Genomic DNA, 26164 nt, shown 5'->3' on the forward strand with positions numbered 1-26164 from the left:
CTACCCTCCACAGAACCTCGAGATGGGGCATCATCTTCCTTGATGATCACACTTCACCGAGATGGGTCCCAGGTCCCTGGGAATGACATTCCTGGCTCAGAAAGCCGGCAAGAATCTTATTTCACTTTTTAAAAGTTTACGTACATTTCAGAGATAAGGAACTCACAAATTTTCTAAAGTAAATGCTCTAACAAAAAGGGAGGGGGAGGGAAAATTAAGCCTCTTATTTCTACTCTATATTTGTCTTTACACCTGTCACCCTCTTTCCCTTCTTATTCCCTTTCTTGTCCCCAGTAGTCACTTCCCCTCCTAAATCTGTATCCCCATTGCCTAACTCTACGACTATTCACCTGCCACTTAAAATCTCCTCTCTCCCTTGCTTTCTTTGACTCTCCTCCTCTAGGGGCCTGCTCCCTTATTTTTCACAAGAAGTAAGGGTCAAATCTTGCTTGGTAACCACTGAGGGCAGCTGAGAGAAAATGGACTTTCACTGCAGGAAGAAAGGATGGGGCTGTGTCACAGTGCTGGATTCTGTCCTTCAGAAGAAACAAGAGATGGTGATTTTCCTTGTATGATGGACATGCCAGGTAGGTGGTTTTGTTTATTTGTTTGCTTGTTTGTCTGTTCTCAAGGTCAGAGTGATGGAGCTCTGGAACCACACCTCCCTATCGGACTTCCTCCTTTTGGGCCTGTTTAGCCATTCACCACATGACTTCTTCCTTTTCTCTCTTGTGCTTCTGGCCTCCACTGTTGCCTTGGCCAGCAACATCCTCTTCCTCCTGCTCATTCAGGCCGACAGGCGCCTGCACACCTCCATGTACTTTTTTCTCAGCCAGCTCTCCATCATGGACCTGACCATGACGGCCACAGTGGTGCCCAAGATGGCAGCCAACTTTCTCTCTGGCCGTAAGTTCATCTCTCGGGGCAGTTGTGCGGCTCAGGTCTTCCTAGTGGTCATGGCGGGAGGAGCGGAGTGCTTCCTCATGGCGGTCATGGCCTACGACCGTTATGTGGCGATTTGCCACCCGCTGCGGTACCCTGTGCTCATGAACTGGAAGGCCTGCTCTTTCCTGGCCTTGGCCTCCTGGATGGGTGGGGTGGCCGACAGCGTGATCGACGTGAGCGTGGTCTTCAGCTTCCCATACTGCGGCTCTCTCCAGGTGGACCATTTCTTCTGTGAGGTCCCTGCTCTGCTGCGTCTTTCTTGTGCCGACACCTCGCTCTTTGAGGACCTCGTCTATGCTTGCTGCGTGGTCATGCTGCTGCTACCCCTTGGGGTCATTGTGGCTTCCTATGCCTGGGTTCTTGCAGCTGTGATTAGAATGCCCTCCACCGAAGGGAAACACAAGGCTCTGACCACTTGCTCCTCCCACCTGGGTGTGGTGGGCCTCTACTATGGGGGAGCAGTGCTTAGCTACCTGCAGCGGGCTTCTGCTAGAACTCCAGCAGGAGACCGAGCTACCTCCATCTTCTACACCATCGTCACCCCAATGCTCAACCCACTCATTTACAGCCTGAGGAACAGGGATGTAGCGAGGGCCCTGAGGAAGGTGCTGGGGAGATGGAGAGTGTAGGCATGCCCACCCTTCTGGCACTTCCTCTCTTGGTCTACCCCTTCCTCTGCAAACTCAGGCTGTCATGCAACTCATCTTCCTCCTCAGTAGTCGTTAGTCTCCTCTGGCTGGTTGGGGCAAGGCTGTAAGCTGAGCATCATGAAAACATTTGGATGGAAGATGTCAGGGTTACAGATGATACCTGCTCAGTTTCACAATGAACCTTTCCCCCATTGAGCACAATTTCCATGGAATGAAGGCCCAGAGACACATCATTTACGTTCTCCCTAGGGTTAGGAGGAGCAGGCTTTCTTCTGAACTGAAAGTTAAAGTGAGTGAGGAGTGGGAACCAATTCAGAACTCATTTGGCACTGAAATGTGGTCCCCAGAGCTGGAGTCTGGCCTGTGGGAGCTGTGTGACCTTGGGCAAGGTTACTTCTCTCTCTGGGCTACTCTTCATTCATGTACCATCACAGCTAGCAGTAATGAAGTCCAACATTTCCTGGCATTAATTACTTACTGTAACACAAACTCCATTCCCATATATCTTATGTTATTAAGCAATGTAAAAAAATTTGTGCATTCTCACAATTGTACTTTACATATAAGTATTGATGTGGAAAATCTCAAAGAAAAACAGCCAGAACATTTTCATAGTCTTCTTGTAAGCATAACACCATGGAATGTACAGCTGTTACAAATATAGCACTCCACACAATCAAGGAATTTGGGGAGCAGATTGATTCTTTATCACTGACACCAAGCGTAGAATGGGAGTGAGGTGTAAGGAGAAGATCCAGGCAAAAACTGGCTTCTGTTGACATTTCCGTCTCAGGGGCTCTGGAGGGATTTGGAAAATAAATCTTTTTCTTAATTTTTTTTTTATTGTGGTAACAGTGGTTTATAACATTATATACATCTCAGGTGTACATTGTTATATATTTCATTTTCTGTGTAGATTATATTATGTTCACCACCCAAAGACTAATTACAATCCTTCACCACACACATGTGCCTAAATACCCCCTTTGCCCTCCTCCCTCCCCCCTTCCCCTCTGGTAACCTCCAATCCAATCTCTGTTTTTATGTGTTTGTTTGTTGTTGTTTTTATTGTCTACTTATGAGTGAGATCACAAGGTATTTGACTTTCTCCCTCTGACTTAATACTTAGCATAATGCCGTCAAGGGCCATCCATGTTGTCACAAATGGCCGATTTCATCGTTTCTTGTGGCTGAGTAGTATTCCATTGTGTATATATACCGCATCTTCTTTATCCATTCGTCCCTTGATGGGCACTTAGGTTGCTTCCAAGGCTTGGCTATTGTGAATAATGCTGCAATGAACATTGAGGTGCATGTATCTTTATCCATGTCTTCAACAAAGATCTACTTAAATGAGCTAGACCAAAAATCTCCCCTCAATCATCCAGTCACACTGCTCCCATAGATCTGCATTCATTTCCTGAGAGCTCGTGGGGTGTGTGACATTTGTGACAACATGGAAGGACCCTGAGGATATTATGCTAAGCTAAATAAGTCAGAGGGAGAAAGTCAAATAGTGTATGAACTCACTCATAAATAGAAGATAAAAGCAACAAGAAACTAACACATGGAGACACAGATTGGATTGGTGGTTACCAGAGGGGAAGAGGAAAAGGAGGAGGGCCCAAATGTTTGCTAGGCAGCTGTGTATGGTGACAGACTGTAGTCTTTGGGTGGTGAACATGATGTAATCTACACAGAAATCGAAATATAATGATTCACACCCAAAATTTATATAATGTTATAAAGCAATGTTACTGCAATTAAAAAGAAAGAAATTTCTGTTGCTACTGTAAATGAGGATTCTCTTTTAAAGCTATAATTTCTAACTTATTATTATTTAAGGTTTGATATTTTAATATTCATTTGTGTCCAACGAACTTGCTGAAATCTCTTAGGTAATCTAGAGATTCCCTTGAATTTTCTTTAAAGACAACTCAGTGAATTCTATCCACTTTGTTCTTTCTATCCAATTCTTATACGGCAAAATTTTCTCTAGTGTTCCCTTAACAAATAGAGCAACACTTTCTTTGAGGAAGAGGACTCAGCACACTAAGCTCCCTCCTTCATGCAAATCTGTGTCCCCACCTTGTGAACAAAGGGGCATTATCATCCCAGACTCCAGCCCCCAGCCCTTAGGACCTTACTCCTGATGGTGTACCCCGAGGCCACCATAGCATCTGCTCCTGCTTACAACCCTTCATTTGAGCTTTCTTTTTATTTCTCATATCTAGGTATTTCCATTTCTTTCTTTTATGTTTGGCTACATGTATTTTTTGCTTTACTTTTATAGTATTTAGAAAGTCTATGTATGTTAATAAGGATGTGACCTGTTGACAACCATTTAGTCGGGAATGTTGCCAAGAGCCCGCCTCTTAATCTTACACTTCCTTACCAAACGAGTTAACCATATAGTCTCTGAGCCCTCTAGTTTCACAGAACCCTCTCAATTGTGAGATATTATGATTCTGTGTCAATATAGGGAAAGGCATTTAAAGAGAGAAAACCAAATTCATTTAGGTGCAAAGATGAAAAAGCATGTCATATTTACGGGACAGATAATTTTACCTTCTTCCCCTTTGCCTGGTAAATAATTCCCACCTGTACTATAGGAGACACTGAGAATTGGTGGTTGAAAAAAATAAGTAAATTACTTAGGCTATCCTGGACTACAGTAACAAATACATGACAAAATGTGTAATGGTTTAAAAAGAATAAAAGTTTATTTCTCCTCTATATAACTGTCTTAGTGTGTCTTCTTGGTGCATGGCAGCTCTCCTGGATATGAAAAACTTGGGACACAGGCTCATTCCACCATGTGAGCCCACCATCCCATTCAGGCTCCCACCCATTTATATTCAGCTCACAGTAGGGGAGAGTGTGTAGGAAGACCAGAACTGGAACATGGATGACAATACCTTAGTGCAAAGGAGGTTGAGACATGTAGTTGAGCTGAGTGCCCAAGAAGAGAGCATAAGGATTTAGGTGAATAGCTAGTAGTCTCTGCTACAATTAGTATACCTCACGCTCAATCAAAGATGAGGGAGCCAGTAGTCAAGTAATTCAGGGAGCATTACAATACTTCAAGTAGAAAATGATATGATAGTGGTCAAAACTAAGGAACTGAAACAATAGGTAGAAAAGTTATGTACAAATTATTTTAAGTGAAGAATAAACAAGATCAGGGGCCGGCCCCATGGCCAAGTGGTTAAGTTCGCGTGTTCCACTTCTGCGGCCCAGGGTTTCAACAGTTCGGATCCTGGGCACTGACATGGCACCACTCATCAAGCCATGGTGAAGCAGCATCCCACATAGCACAACCAGAGGCACTGACAACTAGAACATACAACTATGTACTGGAGAGCTTTGGAGAGAAGGAGAAGAAGAAGAAGGAGAAAAGAAGATTGGCAACAGATGTTAGTGCAGGTGCCAATCTTTAGAAAAAGAAAAAAAAGAATCAACAAGATCAGATGTTGAGGTGAGGAATAAACTGGGTGAGCGTGTCTGTGAGCACCCCACGTAGGGGGAACCCATAATATAAACCTGGATATAGTTTAAAAACTATTGACTGTAAAATTATTGGTGCATAAATTGAACAATATTCTACAATAATCTCTCTGGAAGAGATAAAAAGAAGATACGGTTCTCCTCCTCAAAAAAGCTTGCAATCTACTTAGACTGGACATGCAGAGTATGGGGTTTGGTCAGACATGTCAGCCAGGTGACTGAATGTGGAAATATGAGACAAGAGATCAAGCCTACAGATACAGACCTGAGAGTCCATTAAGCAGCAGTTGAAGCCATGGTGGAGTTGAATGGGTCACCAAAGGAAATAATAAAAAAGGGTAAGGAAAGGTCAAAGAGAAAAGTATTATGATTACATATATTTAATGGTTTGGAATAGAGACGAAACTTATCAAAAGTGAATATCTGAGGCCAGCATGGGGGCGTAGTGGTTGAGTTCGTGCACTCCACTTAGGCGACCCAGGGTTTGCAGGTTTGGATCCCAGGCATGCACCTAGCACCACTTGTCAAGCCGTGCTGTGGTGGCATGCCACACAAAACAGAGGAAGATTGGCACAGATGTTAGCTCAGGGACAATCTTCCTCCAGCAAAAAAAGGAAGATTGGCAATAGAAGTTAGCTCAGGGACAATCTTCCTCAAGCAAAAAAAGGAAGATTGGCAATAGAAGTTAGCTCAGGGACAATCTTCTGCACAAAAAAAAAAAAAGAAAGAAAGAAAAATTCTTTTAAAGTGAATATCTACTTTAAAAATGGGATACCCGGGACATAAATTCACTGATCTTGTTTTCTTACAACCTAACGTCAGTGGTCTTTGTGATTTACAATCACCTGATGCCAGTATAGACACTTGTTAACTCCTGGGCTCGGGGCTCATTCTGAGCTTGGTCAGTGGAACAATTTCTAATTATGCAGAGTGCTCCTTGCACTGAACAGCTTTTGTACTGGAATGTTTTTTCAAAGACCCCAAAATACTATCCTCTCCTTTTCATGTGTAATAAAATTAGTGTGATTTAGGATTCTCCATTAAGTTGTAAGGTCCTGGAGAGCAGAGACTTGTGTCATGTACAAGTAAACGGATGAATAAACTGTATTGTTTAAGATTTTTCCATGAGGCTTAACAAAGTTTCTATAACATTGAATATGAACCTTAGTTATACGTTAAATGAGTAAACAGTAGAAGTTTGGGTGATGGTACTGGGGTTGGGGAGGAGGGACACCTCTGACTCAAGATTACTCACTTCTTACATATGATTGTCCAGGGCTAATTGTCAACTAGTCACACTGACCAACAGGGATTTTCCCCCCACGTATTGGCTATCTCTGGATTTAGTAAATTCAGCTATAGACACAGCCACCACAGGAGTCAAAAGTGGTGGTTAAGGAAGATCATTACATCCAGCTCTTCACTAATAATTCTGAATTTCTCTCTCTCCTTTCCTGACGAAGTGTCCGTGAAAGAAAACAGCCAGTCCTCTAACTTGGATTTCATCCTTCTGGGAGTTAGCAGTCATCAGGAACAGGAAGATTTCTTCTTCATCCTTTTCCTGTTCATTTACCCCATCACATTGATTGGAAACCTGCTCACCATTTTGGCCATTCACTCTGACATTCGTCTTCACAACCCCATGTATTTTCTCCTTGCCAACCACTCCTTTGTTGACATCTTCTTCTCCTCTGTAACCATTCCTAAGATGCTGGCCAACCATCTCTTGGACACCAAGATCAGGGGCTTCCCCCCAGGCAATCTGCTACATAGACATCTGCAATGTCTGTTTCTTTTGCTGGCAGACATGACAGTTCTTATTGGCATTTTGTGCTCCAGGGAGCGCAAGGGAAATGTCTGGATTCAGCCCATTTCTGCATTGCTGCAATACCCCAAGTCCACTCACTTAATGGATCCAGGTGGCCCCCTCAAGTGAGCACATGGGGATGTTTTCTTGCAATTTCAACCACCTTCCAACCTGGAAAGGAGTTCTTCTGATGGGCATCAACATGTCCTATTTTAATGCACCCCTCAGATTCCCATGGTGATTTCGATAGGGCTGTGCCCCATATGGGCATCCCCTTAGTAGGCTATGTTTCCACTGTCTTGCTGCCTGACCGTATGGCTAGGCCATTGGCCATTGCCCATGAATCAGTAAAAACCCAATTATAGGGGCTACCCCAAATATTTAGCCCTTAACCACATGAGGCTGTAGAACTCTTGAAATGTGCTAGTTCAACTTGAAATTTATAGTAATTGTAAAATACACTCTGGACTTTAAATATTCTAAAATATCTCAATACTATTATAAAATAATGATTGCATGTTGAAATGATGATATTTTGGAATATTGGATTAAATTAACATTATTATTTTAAAATTTTTCAGTTGTTTCTTTTTCCTTTTTTCCCCAGCCTTATTGTTCATCTTTTCAAAACATTAGCTCTTACTTTCGTTGGTCTTTTCTAATGGTTGTTTTTTGGGGTATGGGGGGCTTCTATTTCATTTAGTCCTACTCTAATCTTTTGTATTTCCTTCCTTCTGCTAAATTTGAGCTTAGTTTGTTCTCATTTTTTAGTTTCATGAGGTATAAAATTAGTTTACTATATGACATCTTTCATTTTCCTTTTTAATTGAGGTAACATTGGTTTCTAAAATTATATAAATTTCAGGTGTACATCCTTGTCTTTTGGTATCTGTGGAGATTACATAATGTTCATAGCCCGAAAACTAATTACAATCCATCACCATACACATGTGCCTACTCAACCCTTTTGCCCTCCTTCCTCCTACCATCCCCTCTGGTAACCACCAATCCAGTCTCTGTCTCTGTGTTTGTTTGCTGTTCTTTTTATCTTCTAATTATGAGTGAGATCATATAGTATTTGACTTTCTCTCTCTGCTTTATTTTGCTTAGCATGATACCCTCAAGGTCCATCCATGTTGTCGCAAATGGCAAGATTTCATCTTTTTTATGGCTGAGTAGTACTACATTGTGTATATATACCATATCTTCTTTATCCATTCATCCCTTTATGGGTACCTAGGTTGCCTCCAAGTCTAAGCTATTGTGAATAATGCTGCAATGAACACAGGGGTGCACATATCTTTATGCATTCATGTTTTCATGTACTTTCAATAAATACCCAGCAGTGGAATAGCTGGATATTATGGTAATTCTGCTCTTAATTTTTTTAGGAATCTCCATACTGTTTTCCATAGTGGCTGCACCAGTTTACATTCCCAGCAGCAGAGTATGAGAATTCCCTTTCTCCTCCTCCTCTCCAACACTTGTTAATTCCTGTCTTATTAGATATATCCATTCGGACTGGCATGAGGTGATATCTCAGTGTAGTTTTGATTAGCATTTCCCTAATAATTAAGGATGTTGAACATCTTGTCATGTGTCTGTTGGCCATCTGTATATCTTCTTTAGAAAAATGTCTGTCCAGATCTTTTGCTCATTTTTTAATTGTGTTGTTAGTTTCTTTTGTTGTTAAGATGTATGATTTCTTTATATGTTTTGGATATTAACCCCTCATCAGATACATGCTTTGCAAATTTCATCTCCCAATTTTTAGGTTGTCTTTTCGTTTTGTTGATGGTTTCCTTTGCTGTGCAGAAGCTTTTTAGTTTGACGTAGTCCCATTTGTTTATTCTTTGTGTTGTTTCCCTTGCCTAGTCAGACATAGGACTTGAAGATATGCTACTACGACCGACGTCAAAGAGTGTACTGCCTTTGTTCTCTACTAGAATTTTAATGATTTTGGGTCTTACATTAAAGTCTTTAATCCATTTTGAGTTAATTGTTGGGTATGGTGTAAAATAATGGTCTAATTTCATTCTTTTGCATGTGGCTGTCCAGTTTTCCCAACACTATTTATTGCAGAGACTTTCCTTTCTCCATTGTATGTTCTTGGCTCCCTTGTCAAAATTTAGCTGTCCATAGATGTGTGGGGTATTTTCTGGGCTCTCAATACTGTTCCATTGATCTGTGTGTCTCTTTTTATGCCAGTACCATGCTGTTTTGGTTACTATGGCTTTGTAGTATATGTTGAAGTCAGGGAGTGTGATACTTCCAACTTTGTTCTTTTTTCTCAGGATTCCTTTGGCTATTCAGAGTCTTTTGTTGTTCCACATGTATTTTAGAATTCTTTGTTCTATTTCTGTGAAAAATGTTCTTGGAACTTTGATAGGGATTGCATTGAATTTGTAGATTGCTTTAGGAAGTATGGACATTTTAACTATGCTAATTCTTCCAATCCAAGAGCACAAAATATCTTTCCATTTCTTTGTGTCTTCTTGGATTTCTTTCAAGAATGTTTTATAGTTTTCAGTGTATGGATCTCTCACCTCTTTGGTTAAGTTTATTCTAGATATTTTATTCTTTTTGTTGCAATTGTAAATGGGATTGTATTCTTAATTTCCCTTGCTGCTACTTCGTTGTTAATGTATAAAAACACAACTGATTTTTGTATGTTGATTTGTACTCTGTAACTTTACCATATTCATTTATTATTTCTAAAAGTTTTTTGGTGGATTCTGTAGAATTTTCTATACATAAAATCATGACATCCGCAAATAGTGACAGTTTCACTTCTTCCTTTCAAATTTGGATCCTTTTTATTTCTTGTCTTGCCTGATTGTTCTGGCTAGGACTTCCAATACGATGTTAAATATGAGTGGTGAAAGTGAGTATCCTTCTCTGGTTCCTGTTCTTAGAGGGAGCTCTCAGTTTTTCTCCACTGAGAATGATGTTACCTATGGGTTTGTCAAAAATAGCCTTTACTATGTTGAGGTACTTTCCTTCTATACCCATTTTATTTAGAGTTTTTATCATAAATGGATGTTGTATCTCTTCAAATGCTTTTTCTGCATCTATTAAGATGATCATGTGATTTTTATTCTTCATTTTGTTAACGTGGTATATCACATTGACTGATTTGCGGATGACAAACCATCCCTACATCCCTAGAATGAATCCCACTTGATCATGATGTGTGATATTTTTAACATATTGTTGTATTTGATTTTCTAATATTTTGTGAGGATTTTTGCATTGACATTCATCAGTGATATTGGCCTGTAATTTTCCTTTTCTTTTTTTTTTTTTTTTTGAAGCCCTTGTCTGGTTTTGGTATCAGGGTAATGTTGGCTTCATAGAATTAGTTAGTAAACTTCTCTTCCTCTTCAATTTTTTGGAAGAGTTTGAGAAGGACAGGTATTAAGTCTTCTTTGAAAGTTTGGTAGAACTCACCAGGGAAGTCATCTGGTCCTGGACTTTTATTTTGGGGGAGGGTTTTGATTACTGTTTTGATCTCCTTAGTGGTGATTGGTCTATTCAAATTCTCTACTTCTTCTTGATCCAGTTTTGGAAGGTTTTGTGATTCCAAGAATTTATCCATTTCTTCTAAACTATCCAATTCTTTGGCATATAGCTTTTCTTAGTATTCCTTTACAATCTTTTGCTTTTCTGAAGTGTCCATTGTAATTTCCCTTCTTTCATTCCTGATTTTATTGGTTTGAGCCTTCTCTCTTTTTTTCTTGGTGAGTCTAGCTAAAGGCTTGTGAATTTTGTTTATCTTTTCAAAGAACCAGCTCTTAGTTTCATTGATTTTTTTCTGCTTTTTTTTTTTTAGTCTCTATTTCCTTTATTTCTGCTCTGATTTTTATTATTTCCTTCCTTCTACTGATGTGGGGCTTTGTTTGTTCTTCTTTTTTCCACTCCCTTTAGTGCACTATTAGAGTGTTTATTTGGAATTTTTTTTGTTTGTTGAGGTAGGCCTGAATTGCTATAAACTTCCCTCTTAGAACTGCTTTTGCTCTATCCCATAGATATTGGCATGCCATATTTTCATTTTCATTTGTCTCCAAGTATTTTTTTATTTCTTCTTTGATTTCTTCCTTGACCCAATCATTGTTCAGAAGCATTTTGTTTAATCTCCAAATATTTGTGGCTTTTCTGATTTTTTCCCTGTAATTGATGTCTAGTTTCATACTTTTCTGGTCAGAAAAGAAGCTTGGTATCATTTCAGTCATCTTGAATTTATTGAGACTTGTTTTGTGGCCTAATATGGGATCTATCCTGGAGAACGTCCCATGTGCATTTGAAAAGAATGTGTATTCTGTAGTTTTTGGATGGAATGTTCTGTATATATCTACTAAATCCATCTTGTCTAATGTCATTTAAGGCCAGTGTTCCTCTATTGATCTTCTGTTTGGATGATCTATCCATTGGTGTAAGTGGAGTCTTAAAGTCTCCTACTATTATTGTGTTGCTATCTATTTCTCCTTTTATGTCTGATAATAATTGCCTTATTTAGGTGCGTCTATATTGGGTACGTAGATGTTTAAAAGTGTTATAACCTCTTGTTGAATTGTTCCCTTTATCATTATGTAGTGCCTTTCTTGCCTTTTGTTACATTTTTTGTTTTAAACTCTATTTTGTCTGATATAAGTATTGCTACCCCAGCTTTCTTGTCATTGCCATTTGCATGGAGTATCATTTCCATCCCTTCACTTTCAATTTGTGAGTGTCTTTAGGTCTGAAGTGTGTCTCCTGTACGCAGCATATAGAAGGGTCTTTTTTTTTATTCAATAGGCTACCCTATGCCTTTTGATTGGAGCATTAACTCCATTGACATTTAAGGTAGCTCTTGATAAGAATATACTTATTGCCATTCTGTTACTTTTTTTTCTGGGTGTTTAGTAGTTCTCTGTTCCTTTCTTCTCTTGCTCTCCTCTCTTGCAGTTTGATGGTTTTGTTTAGTATCACTCTGGGGTTCCTTTCTCTTAATTTTTTTTTGTATTTATTATAGGTTTCTGGTTTGTGATTATCATGAGGTTCATATATAATAACCTATGTATATAGCAATCTATATTAAGTTGATGGTCTCATTAAGTTTGACCTCTTGCTAAAAGCCCTATTCTTTTACTCCCCTCCTCCCACATTTTATGTTTTTGATATCAAGTTTAACCTCCTTTTTGTGCCTGTGTATCCATTACTTTCTTATCATGGAAGTAGATAATTTTATTACTTTTTCTTTTCACTTTCAAATTAGTTTCATAGGTGGTTGATCTGCTACCTTTACTGTATATTTGCCTTTACCAGTGATTTTATTGTTTGGGATTTTTTTTAAATAATTTTCTTATTCCTATTTGTGGTTCTTTTCCTCTTAAATAAGTCCCTTTAGCATTTCTTGTAAGGCTGATTTCGTGGTGATAAACTTCTTTAGTTTTTGCTCATCTGTAATACTCTTTCTCTCTCCTTCCATTCTGAATGATAATCTTGCCAAGTAGAGTATTCTTGGTTATAGTTTTTTTTCTTTCAGCACTTTAAATATATCATGCAACTCCCTTCTAGCCTGTAAGGTTTCTGATGAGAAGTCAGCTGGTAACCTTATGGGGTTTCCTTTTACGTAATTTGTTGCCTTTCTTTTGCAGCTTTTAGGATTCTCTCTTTATCTTTAATTCTTGACATTTTAATTATAATGTATCTTGGTGTGAGCCTCTTTGGGTTTATCTTGTTTGGTGCCCTCTGTGCCTCCTGTACCTGGATGTCTGTTTCCTTCCTAGGTCAGGAAAGTTTTCAACTGTTATTTCTTCAGATAGATTATCTCCCCCTTTGTCTCTCTCTTCTCCTTCTGGAACACCTATAATATGGATGTTAGTGTGCTTGATATTGTTCCAGAGGTCCCTTAGGCTGCCATTTTTCTTTTTAATTCTTTTTTCTTTTATCTGTTCAGCTTGGGTGATTTCCTCTAGTCCTTCATCCAGCTCACTGGTCCATTCTTCTGTATCATCTACTCTGCTATTGAGTCCCTCTAGTGAATTTTCATTTCCAATATTGTATTCTTCACCACTGATTGGTTCTTTCTTATATTTCCTAATTCTTTGTGGAAGTTCTCACTGAATTCAACCATTTCTCTCCTGAGATCAGTGAACATCCTTGTGACAATTAATTTGTACTCCTTATCAGATAGATTGTTTAACTCTGTGTCAATTAGTTCTTTTTCTGAGGATTAGTCCTATTTCCTTATTTGGAGCATATTCTTTTTCCCCCTCATTTTGTGTCTGTCTCTGTGCTTGTATTTATGTATTATTCAGATCAGCTACCTCTTCCAATCTTACAGAGATGGCCTTATGTAAGAGATGCCTTATGAGGCCCAGCAGTGTGCTTCCCTCTAGTGACCAGTTCCACATGTTCCAGGAGTGTCCCCTATGTGGGTTCTGTGATTCCTTCTGCTGTGGCAGGGCTTCTCTTGCTTCAGGTGCAAGGGGAGGCTAGGCTGTCCCCCTGGCTGGCTGGTGGTAATGCTCAACTGCGTGTGGCTGCTATGGTCCCTTCAGTCACTTTATCAGGTATGGGGAGCCCCAGCACAGTTGGCTATAAGGTCTAATAGCACATTCCTGCTGCAGTTTTTCTGTTAAGTGAGTAGGCCTTAGCATGGCTGGTTGCTAGGCACAGGGGCTTACAATTGCTGTAGACTTCCAGCCTGCAAGGCTGTTGTCAGCTCTCTCAGGAGTACAGCTGGGTGGGGTTGGTCCCAGGTGTAGCAGCAGACAACTGTTTCAGGCACTCAAAGTTGGGGCTGATCCCCTATGTGACCATTTAAGAAGCACAAGTCTGCTACATCTGACAAGCTCCACTCCCTGCAGGCCCACACACCCTGTCAACACAGTCCCACCCCATGCACATGCCCTGACCCACTAAAGCAGACCCAGTTGCCCCACTACAGAGGCCCCACACACTCCACCAACACAGCCTGCCCCTTGTATTCACCCTGCCCCTCAGACACACCCTGCCCCACAGAGGCAGACCCTCTCACTCCAACACAGAGGTCCAACACACTCCACCCATTTGGGCCCACAAGTTGCCCAAGGGCTTGCTGTTGAGTGGAGTCAGTCCCTAGGGCAGGCTACTTGCCTGGCTGAGCTGGATTAAATCAGTCCTCCTGTGGGTGGGGCAGACCCCTGCACTTAACTGGCCAGGGGAAAAACTCCACTGGCCTAGGCCAGCATCTTTGTCAGCACACCTGTACTAAGTCATAATAATGGCTGCCACCAATGTCTCAATCCTTAGGGAGGTGGTCCCAGGCTGTGAGGTCTCACTTCTCACCAAGTCGTGCCCACAGCCTATCAAGTGAGTCTCTTTTCACCAAAGGACTGTGGACCTTTCTTTCTGGTGATTTTAGGTTGTTTTCTGAAATAGATGAATTTGTGTATGGGTCTTTTAAGAGCAGGCTTTTTTTCCCCCTATGTCTGATAGCTTTTCTGTGGGTATTCCTCGTTGTTGATAATAGACAGCAAAGCCACATCTTATGGCACTCTTCTCAGCTTCACTTAGTCCAAAAGCCGCTTATTGTGGTTATGCGCTCCTTCTCCTACTCCTCCAGAAAAGCTTTGTACCTTAAGATTGCTCCCTGCCATGAAGCACCACAGCTAGAATGTGGCTTTGTCCTCTCCAAAAAAAAATTTCTTCCTCTTTCACCTCAGTCAGCACTGCCCCCTGTTGTGGGTGTTCTTTTTATACAGTTTTCAGTTCTCTCTCAGGAGTAATTGTTCCGAGAGTAGTTGTAAGTTTGTTGTCTGTATGAGGAGGTAATTTCAGAATCCTCCTACATCTCCATCTTCCGAGCAATCCTCTATTTTTTCTTAATATATTTATTACAATAAATTTCTCTCTCAAAGCTGTTTTTGCAGCATCCCGTAGGTTTTGGTATGTTGTGTTTCCATTTTCATTTGATTCAAATATACTTTTAATTTTCCTTTGATTTCTTATTTAACCCATCAATTGTTAAAGAGTATGTGTTTTACCTTCCACACATTTGTGTTTCCAGTTTTCCTCCTCTTACTCATTTCTCCTTTCATATCATTGTGGTCAGAAAAGACACTTGGTATGTCTGATTATTTGCTTATCTTTACTAATATGTTGCATATTTTCATATGTTTTTATGCTGCTAATTTGTGACCTTTCATTTAAGCTTGAATAACTCCTTTGAGACTTTCTTGTAAACCAGGTCTAGTGGTAATGGACTCCTTCAGCTTCTGTTTGTTAGAAAAAGTCTTTGTCTCACATTCATTTCTGAAAGACAACTTTATGGGGTAAACATTCTTGGTTGGCAGTTGCTTTCTTCCAGCGGTTTGAATTTATCATCCCATTATCTCCTGGACTGCAAGGTCTCTGCTGAGAAATCTGCTGATATCTTTGGGGAGGGTTCTCTTTTATGAGAGAAATTTTTTCCTCTTACTTTTCTTATGAATTTACTTTTCTGATGTCAATTTTGCCTAAAATGTCAATTAAAATATTTTTTCTACTCTTTATTAATTTTTGTCCGCTATTTCAAGTTTCACGTAAATTTATTTCCATTTTATACTGTCTCCTTTTTTGATGTCTTAAGAACATGAAAAAAAGTAATTTCTAAAAAATTTTTTCTTCTCTTTCTCAAATTTCTTTCAAGTATAAGTTTTTCCTCCAAGTATTTAAGACGTTATTCCTCTTTTCTTACTCTGCAAATATATTTCATAGATTTTTAAAAACATCTTCAGTGAGAAGGATTTACCAAGCCTGGAATTTGCCAACAGACTATTAAACTTAGTTCCTTTCAGCAAAGCAGTTTTTACCTTTGGAGGGAGGAGAAGGTCAGAGATTCCTTTGATACATAAAGAAAGCTGTAGTCACTTTCCACAGAAAATATTTTGCAAATGTTTGAATGTTAAAGTATCATTTTCTTCATGGTTTTCTTATATGTCGTTGCACAATTCCTTGCCTCTAATGGGTACTCAGTAAACAAAACTTGAATGTAGTAAGAGATACCGAGAAGGACACCAAGAACAAAATGTGGTTACCAAGAAGAAAATATTATCATGGGATGTCATCTTTTCTGTATCTGAGAGTCCATGTCCTGGACACTGGAGCATGATCTCATCATGGAGAAGGTAACAACAGAGCAAATAGGAGGCATAAACTGAAGCATGTCTAGAGGAAAATGTCATTCAACATTCAGAGTACTGTCCAACATTTACATGACTAGTAGTAAAATAAATACTTGATGGGTAATATTACAGGCAATAAACACAGTAGTATAGAGATTGTAAAATAACAGTTGACAACGACTAAGTGCTAATTATTTGCCATGCTTGATTTAAGAACTTTTTAGACATTAATTCATTTGATACTCATAACGGCTTTATGGGGGTGTTGTGATTGTTGCTGTTGCTATTCCAATTACAGAGATGAGTAGCTACACTAAATAAATGTCTAAGGTCAGTTACAGGCAGTAAGAGGCAGAGCCTGGACTGAAACCCAGCCAGAGTTCACAGTCTTCACCATGGTCCTCTGCAGAAAGGTAGTGACCTCTCTGCCACAGGAAGGGCTAAATCATGGCATAATTACATTAATCAGAACTGTTATAAAGGTGATACATACACGAAGTGGACTAGATAACATCTAGTTCCAAATTCGGAGACTTCCTGTCAAAATACTAGAAAGAAAGAAAGTTTAACTTCCACCATAACCGTCCTCAAGGCAAATCATAGACAAAAGATGAAATACAATTCTTTGCACATTTAACACCAGAAAGGCTTCAGCACAGCCTAGAATAAAGACCAGGAGCTCAGTTGTAGCACAGCCCTAGTATCTCAAGGAGTGGTTCCAGTTTGTGCTGAACAGCAGAGGAGAGAGGTCCCCGTTTCAACAAAGAGGCTAGAATAGGTCAACCCAGAGCTTGGATCCAGAAGACATCTCTCTGGAAAACCCTCCAACCATCCTCCCTTCTAGAAAAGAATTCTGGGAATTATTACTCTTGAGAACCACTGTGTCCCCTCAGAGAATAGCTGTAAGAGTGTGTAATGAGTCTCAGCAATTTCTCTGATTATAGTCAGAATAAAGATGTAGGGGGTGCTGTTTCAAGAGACTTTGTAATCTGGTGAATAATTCACAATTTTCTTTATCCTATGACCCATCCTGCTTCCTTGAGGAGGAAACTAGAATCCTCATCTTCACACTCCATCCAGAACAGCTCTTTCCAACCCTTCTGCTCCTTGGTTGGAAAACTTGGGACTCCTCTTTCCAAATCATCCACTCCTATCTCCTCTGCCTCAGGAAAGAGGACCAGAGACCCACTACCAGGAATACTCCTGGCACTTTCTGCAGCATGCCTGCCTCCAAAAAGGGATGCTAAGAGGTGCTAGACCAGCTGGCTGTAAACTTCCCATTTGTGGAAGAGGAGTGAAGGCCACAGGACCAGGATCCTTTTTGACAGCATCTGAGCTTGATGAGGATTTTTAGGCTGCTTAATTTTAAAACAGTTTATGATGAGGATTTTTAGCCTGGTTACTTTTAAAACTACAGATAAGAAGCAGGCTCCAAGGAGTGGAATTTGTTTGCCCTTTGATCAGAGACAATTGCATTTGTGAAGGAAATCTCCATGCCTCCCTCTCTGGAATTGGTTTGCTCCTTTGTTGGGAAACATTTACATTTCTAAGGGAAACCTCTATCTGTGAAGATGCCTCCCTCTCTGAGCCAGGAGGAAGGGGGGATGGCCTTATCTCTGGAAACTCTTAATGGGGAAGGCAAGAACTTAAGTTGTTTACTGTCTGGCAACCTCATGTAACTGACCCTCCCCCCGACAAATCCTCCTTTGTCTTTAGCCGAGGATAAAATTCAAGCGGTGACTTCTGCCATTTACTCAATCCGGTTTGATTCTTATCTACCATTTTAGCTTTTTACATATTCTTTGTCTTGTAAAGAGATAACTCACATGCCCATGCCTTAAATTTAGCCCTAACCCTCAACTAGGGGCAGCAGCAGGAGCTCTGACTGCCCGTGGGTCCTGTCCCCACGCACCAGCTCTGCCTGCCCATGGGTCCTGTCCCCACGCCAGCGGGGGCAGCAGCAGCAGCTCTGCCTGCCCATGGGCTCTGTCCCCATGCCAGCGGGGGCAGCAGAAGTGGCAGCAGCAGAAGCTCTGACTGCCCATGGGTCCTGTCCCCATGCTATTCGACACTATTCTATTCTCTAAATAAAAGAGCACTACTGCCAGATCTTGAGAGTCTAAGAAATCTTTCTTTTGACTCCTCGGCTCACCGACCCCGCATCAAGCTGACTCTCCACGTAGGGGCCATGGATGTGGAAACAGTGTCTTTATGCCAGTGACATCAGAGGATAGACAGCCAGCAAGTGCACTACCTGCATTATCTCCTTTGATCCTCACAACATCCTCAAGAGGTAAGTAGAATTATTTTGTCATTTTATCAAATGAAAACAACGGTGAATTTTTTCTAAAGTCACACAGAGAGGTAGTGACAAAACTAGGACTCACACATTGGCCTGAATCCAGAACTCAAGGTCTCAAGACTGGATGGACAAAACACAGAGAGAGAGAGAGACAGTACCCTGCCCTTCTGACAATGGTTATCATTGGGCCCTTAACCATGAAAAACAGAATGAGGAAGGAGTAGTTTTGGTTATCTCAGCCCTGAGCTCTCCACCTCCCTAAGTAATATTGTGTGTGTGTGTGTGTGTGTGTGTGTGCACGTACACTCGCATAAGCCTATTGACTTAGGTGCTACAAATCCACCTTATACAGCCACGTTCAATGGTGGATACCAACACTCTCCTTCAGAAAATTATGTTGTTTCATTGTCAAAGCACTTGGAAGATATTTCTTTGGCCTTGTCTGCCAACCCTTATGCCAAGAGGAAGCATTTGGCCTCTTGTGTCCCTGAAAAAGTGTCCTCAGCACTGTCACACTTATGTGACAGATATCTCAGAGCACAAACACTTTACAGGAAAACGGATTTCAGCAGCCCAGCACTTCCTGGAACTCTGGCTTAATCAGCCTCTAGCATCCATGCTGATGCATCTCCTGGCTCCTCTCCCTGGGGGCATCTGGTTCTTTTATCTTTCTTTTCAAAGTTTCAGCAGAAATCATCTCTCCCTGTAATGATACCTTAACATCTAACACTATGGATCCTCAAGTTTCTGGGCTCAGAAACTTCTCTCCTCTGGTTCCTTGTGTCTTTAGTTCTCACATTGATTATACCAATCACTTCTTTTCTGGTGCAGATTTTTTCTTACATTCTTTAACTCTTGTTTTATTTTTTTATCAACTTGTCGTTGTCTTTGCACCACATTTGTCATTCAGCGTGTTGCCTTTTTCATCATTTTATGTACCCAAATACCTGTGTTTGTATTAAACAAAAGAGGGCATATCCCTATCACGAGAAAGCATAATGCAGTCCACATCCACTATATTAATTTTTGTTATGTAATGAATAAAGTATAAAGATCTTATGTTGCTTCAAAATTCTCCACAATATAACCCCAAACTTCTTTTCCAGGCTGATTCCCCACATTTGTGTGATTTCTCCACTATCCCTTGGCTACCCAGGAAGAGGGAAGTAAAAGTATAGACATGTTGTCTTGGGTTGAAGTCTTCTGAAAGGGTGCACGGCCATGGGGTGTATGCTGGTGAGAGATGAAAGTGCCAGAACTGGGCTGGCTACTATACAGAGGGTAAGAGGCTGGAGATCACCATTGGTTCAAAGAGCAGGTGTACACAAAATGAATGAGCAGGGAGGGGTGGCATCGGACAATTAAAGAACATAGCAAAATAGTGTCAAAATCTATCCCTACTTGCATCCACTTACTACTTTTCTTCCTATAACCTGAACCTTTTTTCATTATAACCTTCACTCTTAGCATGATATATGGCCCCTGAATCCCTCTTTCCAGCATGAACTTCTGTTTATTCTCAACCTGTTCAAAACCAACACTCTATCTCCTACATCCAGTGAAAATGGACTTGAGCCACCCAGCTCTTTAGCCACACTCTGAACCCAGTTATCATCAAACCTTTAAAATCTTTATTTTAAATTAGTTTCTTATGACCTTGTTAAAATATCAGAATGACAAAGACATAACAAAAACTCATCACCTAGGTTTAACAAATGTAACATTTCGTGATATTTGCTCCAAATTTTTTTTCAAGATTTTTTTATTTTTCCTTTTTTCCCCCAAAGCCCCTCGGTACATAGTTGTGCATTTTTAGTTGTGAGTCCTTCCAGCTGCAGCATGTGGGACACCACCCCAGCATAGCCCAACAACCAGTGCCATGTCCGCGCCCAGGATTCGAACCAGTGAAACCCTGGGCCACCGAAGGAGACCGCACAGACTTAACCTCTTGGGCACAGGGCTGGACCCCAAGTTTTATAAACAAATAAATTTTACAGATATACTTGAAATTCTCTTTGTCCCCATTCAAAATCTTATTTTCCTCCCTCTCACTCCAGAGGTAACCGGTTTTCCAGAGTCAGTATATACTCCCAGTCAAGATTTATATTTTTACTACATGAACATGTATTATTTTAGGTATCAAAATGTGTATATATTGTGCGATACAGAATATATCTTCCAGTAATTTGCTTTTCCCGTCCTATTTTTTTAAATTTGTCCACATGAATTCATTCACTTTTACTGTTGTACAGAATTCTTTCATAAGAAATTGACACAATTTACCTATCCATTCCTCCATGGGTAGGCCATTTCCAAGTTTCCTCTATGATAGTACACATCCCTGTGAATGTGTTCATGAACACATATGCCAGAGTTTCTCTAGGGTCTAACCTAGAAGTGGAATTGCTGGGTCACAGGTGGATGAATTTCAGCTTTCCTAGAGATGGGCTAATTGTTCTTCAAATGGCAATACTAATTTTTCCATTTCTTCCCAATACATGAAATTTTCAGACTTTTATACTTTTACATGTTCCGAGATGAGGAATGTTAAATTAAATTTTGTTTTAATTTGGTTGAACATCTTTCCTTTTGTTTATTGGCCAGACCAGCTTCTCCTTCTACAACTTGCCTATTCAAGCCTGCTGTCCATTATTTCTTACTGGGTTTTGGTCTATTTCTTACTAGTGTGTACGACTCATGCATGCTGAATACTAATCCTTTATTGATTATGTGTGTAGTAAATACTTCTTTCCACTCCATGATTTGCCTTTCCCCTTTCTTTTTAGTGTTTTTTTTAACACAAATGTTTTAAATTTAAAGTAGTCTAAGTTTAACATATTTTTCTTACGTTTTGTGTGTTCTGTGCCTGCTTCAAGAAATTAACTCTTTCCCTGATATCATAAACGCATTTTTCTGTAAATTCTTTCCAGCTTTATCAAGATATAATTGTCATATAATATTTTATAAGTTTAAGGAGTACAATATGTTAATTTGATATGCTTATATATTCCTCTAAATTTTTTGAAGTTTTGTTTTTCACAATTAATTCTTTAAGAACTATTTTTCTGTATAACTTTTCAGGTATGGGTATCTCATTGTTCCAACACTCTACAAAACTGGTCAGTCAAAATGGTCATCCTTTCTTTGTGCATTTCTAAACCAACCCATGTTATATACCAACTTCTAATAAATGCTTGATCTGCGTCTGACTGTCTATCCTGTTACGTGAATCTACATTTCACTCCCTCCACCAATACTACTCCGTGATTTCAACTACCCTAATAAATCATTTTGACACTTAATGGGGCAATTCCTTCCTCCTTATTCTGTATCCTTGAATTGTCTTAGCTCCTCTTGGCTCCTTATTCTTCTGCAGGTGAAATTTAGTGTTTAAAAAATCTTGTGATATTTTGATTGGAATTGCATTGAATTCATACCTTAAGTGAAGGAGAACTGAAATTTTTACCACATTGATTCTCATCATTAACATTGCTTATCTCTGCATTTTTTCAGATATTCCTTTTTTGTCCTTCAGTAAAGTTTTGAAATTTTTCAAACCAGTTGGACTTCTTTTGTTAGAATTATTTCTGGATTCCTTAATATTTTCTACTGCTATTGTGAATGAAGAGTATTTTTTAAATTATATTTTCTGCTTTAGTATTATTTAAGTATAAGAACAGTATTGATTGTTTTTAATATTGGTTTGTGTCAAACAAACTTGCTGTTATCTCCAGAGATTTCCTGGGGAATCCTTGATTGATCTAGAGATTCCCTTGGATTTTATTTGTACACAATCATATTTTCTGTGAATTTTATCCTTTTGTTCTTTCCTTTCAAATTCTAACATGATGAAAAATTTTTCTACTATTATTTCACACATAGGGCAACACTTCAAGTGTTTTTTGCAGAGATCTCAATTAGCTCTCTACTTCATGCAGATCTGTGGCACATCTCCTGTACCAGAGGGGAATTAACACGTGAGACAGCCGCCTTTAGTGCCATATTTTTGAGTGGAAACCCCAAGGAGGCACAACAGCATCAGCTATAGCTTATAACTCTTGCTCTGAGTTTTCATTTTTTTTTTCTCATATCTATGTATTCCTATTTCTTTCTTTTAGGTCTAGCTACGTGTGTTTTGTATTAATGTCTACATTTATCTAAAATTTCTATGTATTTTAATTAGAATGGGACCTAGTGACATTAGCTTGGCACACTATGTTGCTGAGAACACCACCTCCAAAATATTACACTTCCACACTATGTGAAATAACAATAGACTCTGAGCCGTTTATCTTTATTGAACCCTCCCAACCCTGAGATACTGTGATTCTGTGTGAAGATAGGGTAAGACATTTCAAGAAAGGAAACCAAATTTCTCTAGGTACAGAGATGAAAAAGCACATCATATTTGGGGGAAATATAATTTAAACTGAATCCAGATGCCTAGCCTATATTTCACATGCATACTATAGGATACATCAAGAATTGGTGATTGAATTAATTATAGATTGAATTAATTATTGAGTACAATTCTCTTCAGAAAAATTAGTGAATTCCTTAAGATATCCTGGACTATAGTAACAAAGACATGACAAAATGTGTAACGGTTTAAACAGAATAAAAGTTTATTTCCCTCTTATATAACTGTCCCAGTTATGAGTGTCTTCTTGGTGGATGGTGGCTCTCCTGGATGTGGAGAACTAGGGACACAGGTTCATTCCACCATGTGACTCCACCATCCTGTTCAGCCTCCTGGCCATTTCCATCCAGCTGGCACAAGGGGGAAAAGAGTGTGGAGAAAGCCCAGAACACATAGGTGGATTGGCTAGAACTCAGTCACATGACCACACTTCAGTGCAAGGGGCTCTGGGAAGTGTAGTCTAATTGTATGTCCAGGAAGAAGAGAATAACATGGATTAGGATGAGCAGCTAGTGGTCTTTGCCATAAATAGTATGCCTCAGAGTGCAAGTGGATCAAAGTGGAGGGAATCCACAGTCAAGCACTTAAGGGAGCACTACAATACTTCAGGGAGAAGATGAAGATGACCAAGTTAAAGTTCTGAGACAGTAAGTAGAAAAGTTGAATTACGTAAGAATTATTTTAAATGAAAAATCAACAAGATCAGATGTAGAAGTAATGGATAAACTGGATGAATGTGCCTGTAAGGATCCCACATGTGGGGAAGCCAAGAAATAAACCTTGATTTAACCTAAGAAATATGAAGTGCAAACTTACTGGTTCTTACAATGATCAATATTTCACAATGATCTCCCTGGGGGTGATAAAAATAAGCAAAGTATGGTTTTTATCCTCAAAAAAGCTTGCAAATTACTCAGGTTGGATGTGCAGAGTATGGGGTATGGACAGACATGTTGGCAAGATGGCTGAAAGTAGAAATATGAGAAGGAGAGATGAAGCTTACAGACGTAGACCTGAGAGTTTACTAAGTAGTAGTTAAAGTGACTATGGAGTTGGATGAGCCACCAAAAGAAAGAAGAAATAAAGGAAAGAGAAGACTGAAGAGAAAGGCTTTCTGATTATCCATATTACAGCGTTACCCAAAGAGATAAACACTATCACTTCTTGGCCTTTTGGCTAAGATCAAGTGAAGAGACACAGCCTATCAAATGAGGTGGTGAAAGTCTTCTTTGAAAATGAGACACTTGGGGAGGAAATTCATTAGGTTTGTTTATGCTAAGACCTAAAGTCACTGGCCCTTGTGATTTACAACCTTCCAGTGTCAGGGTAGATACCTGTTAGTTCCTGGGCTCTGGAATTACTATGAGTCTGGTCATTGGAATAATTCCTAATTTTCAGGCCAATTCTTGTTTTCACACACTCTTTGCATTGAAGTATTTTATCAAAGACTCCAAAATTCTATCCTTTCTTTGCCATGTGTAATAAAATCAGCGTGTGATTCTGACTTCTCCGTTAAGTTATAAAGTCCCTGAGAGCACAGACTATGTCCTACATGTTGAATAGAGGATTAATAAATTGTATTTTCCACATATTTGTGTTTTTTCCAGAAGCCTAACAAAGTATGTAGCACATGCAATATGAATATTAAGTATTCGTAAATTGATTAAATCCTAGGTGTTTGGGTGGTGGTGAAGAGATGGAGGAGGATGGACACCTCTGATTCATAGATTTCTCACTTCTTAGACATGAGTGTCCAGGGCTAATTGTTGATTAGTCACACTGACCAACAAGGATATTTTCCCAAAATATTGGATATCTCTGGATTTAGCAAATTCAGTTGTAGAGATGGCTGATCATTTGAGTCAAAACTGGTGGATAAGGAACATTGTTACACACAGTAACTTCGTTAATAATTCTGGATTCCTCTCCCCTTTCTTAACAAAGGAGCCATGAGAGAAGAAAACCAACCCTCTACCCTGGATTTAATCCCCCTGAAGTTACTGGTCAGCATGAACAAGAAGACTTCTTCTTCATCCTCTTCCTGTTCATTTACCCCATCACATTGGTAACCTGCTCATCATCTTGCCCATTTTCTCTGACATTTGCCTTCACAAACCCATGCACTTTTTCCTTGCCAACTTCTCCTTTGTCGACACCTTCTTCTCCTCTCTTATGATCCCTAAGAGGCTAACCAACCATCTCTTGGACACCAAATCCATCTCCTTTGGGGGATGCCTAACACAAATGTATTTCCTGATTGTCTTGGGTAGCACAGATAGCTGCATCTTGGCAGCAATGGCATATGATCGTGCTGTGGCCATCAGCCGCCCGCTTCATTACACAACAATTATGAGCCCACGGTCTTGTGTCCTGCTAATTGTTGGGTCTTGAATGGTTGGAAAGCCAATGTCCTCCCCACACTCTGCTCACTGCTAGTCCGTCTTTCTGTGGCAACCAGGAAGTAGCCAACTTCTGTGACATTACTCCTTTGCTCAAGCTGTCCTGTTCTGACATATACTTCAATGTGAAGATGACGTACATAGGTGTTGGTGTTTTCCCTGTGCCATTACTATGCATCATCATCTCCTATGTTCAGGTCTTTTCAACAGTCTTACTTCATCCGCCAAAGATATGTGTAAAGCCTTCTCCACCTGTGGATCCCACCTCAAAGTTGTTTCTTTGCATTATGAGACAGTCATGGTAATGTATTTCTACCCTCTGACTAGTTATAACCTAGAGAATGTAGTGATAACTGTGATGTACAGGGCAGTGAGCCCAATGTTAAATCCTTTCATTTATAGTCTGAGGAATCAGAACATGAGGACTGCCCTGGGGAAACTCTTCAACAAGAGAATCTCCTCATAACTAATGTGAGGTCATACATCAGAGACTGCAGTTACCCATTAGGATGCATTGAAAATTCCAGTCCCAGTGTTCTCCCACTCCAAGGAGGCGATTTTGATCTTTCTAGTTAGAAATTCTTCTTCTTAGAAGTTAGAAATAATTTATTATATATCTTAGTGAAATTATCCCTTTGCACACTTTATTGTCCTTTTGGCAGAGTGGCAGCACAGGAATATTGGTTTCATTTCTCAGCTAAGCTACTGAGTAGCAGAGCAAAATTGAGAAGATCTGAAGCTCAGTTTCTACATCTACGTTAAGAATACCAACATCTGCTCCACCACTGTCACAGGATGTGAGGATCACACTGGTCCATGATTTGAAGGCTATAAATCACTATTTGAATGTCAATTTTTATTGGGCTATTAGGCTTAATCACCCCTACTATGCTTACAAGCCTCCTAGGGCAGGAGACGTCTTAATGAATCACTGTAACTTTCACATATAAGGTGTATACAATAATTCTTGGTGGAAAGCGGCATGAACAAATGCAAAGATCAGTCT

General features: G+C 39.8%; 1 protein-coding gene and 1 pseudogene across 1 annotated transcript; both read left to right on the forward strand.

Moving 5' to 3' along the window:
- Window positions 1-641: 641 nt before the first annotated feature.
- Window positions 642-1574, forward strand: LOC106821987 (olfactory receptor 2V1-like). Its single transcript, XM_014826905.3, has one exon. It carries the CDS (start codon window positions 642-644, stop codon window positions 1572-1574), a length of 933 nt encoding a protein of 310 aa, XP_014682391.1.
- Window positions 1575-5397: 3823 nt separating this feature from the next.
- LOC106821945 (olfactory receptor 1A1-like) lies at window positions 5398-25624 on the forward strand (annotated as a pseudogene).
- Window positions 25625-26164: the final 540 nt, after the last annotated feature.

The sequence above is a fragment of the Equus asinus genome, chromosome 13 (genome assembly GCF_041296235.1).
Source record: "Equus asinus isolate D_3611 breed Donkey chromosome 13, EquAss-T2T_v2, whole genome shotgun sequence".
Classification (NCBI taxonomy): Eukaryota; Metazoa; Chordata; class Mammalia; order Perissodactyla; family Equidae; genus Equus; species Equus asinus.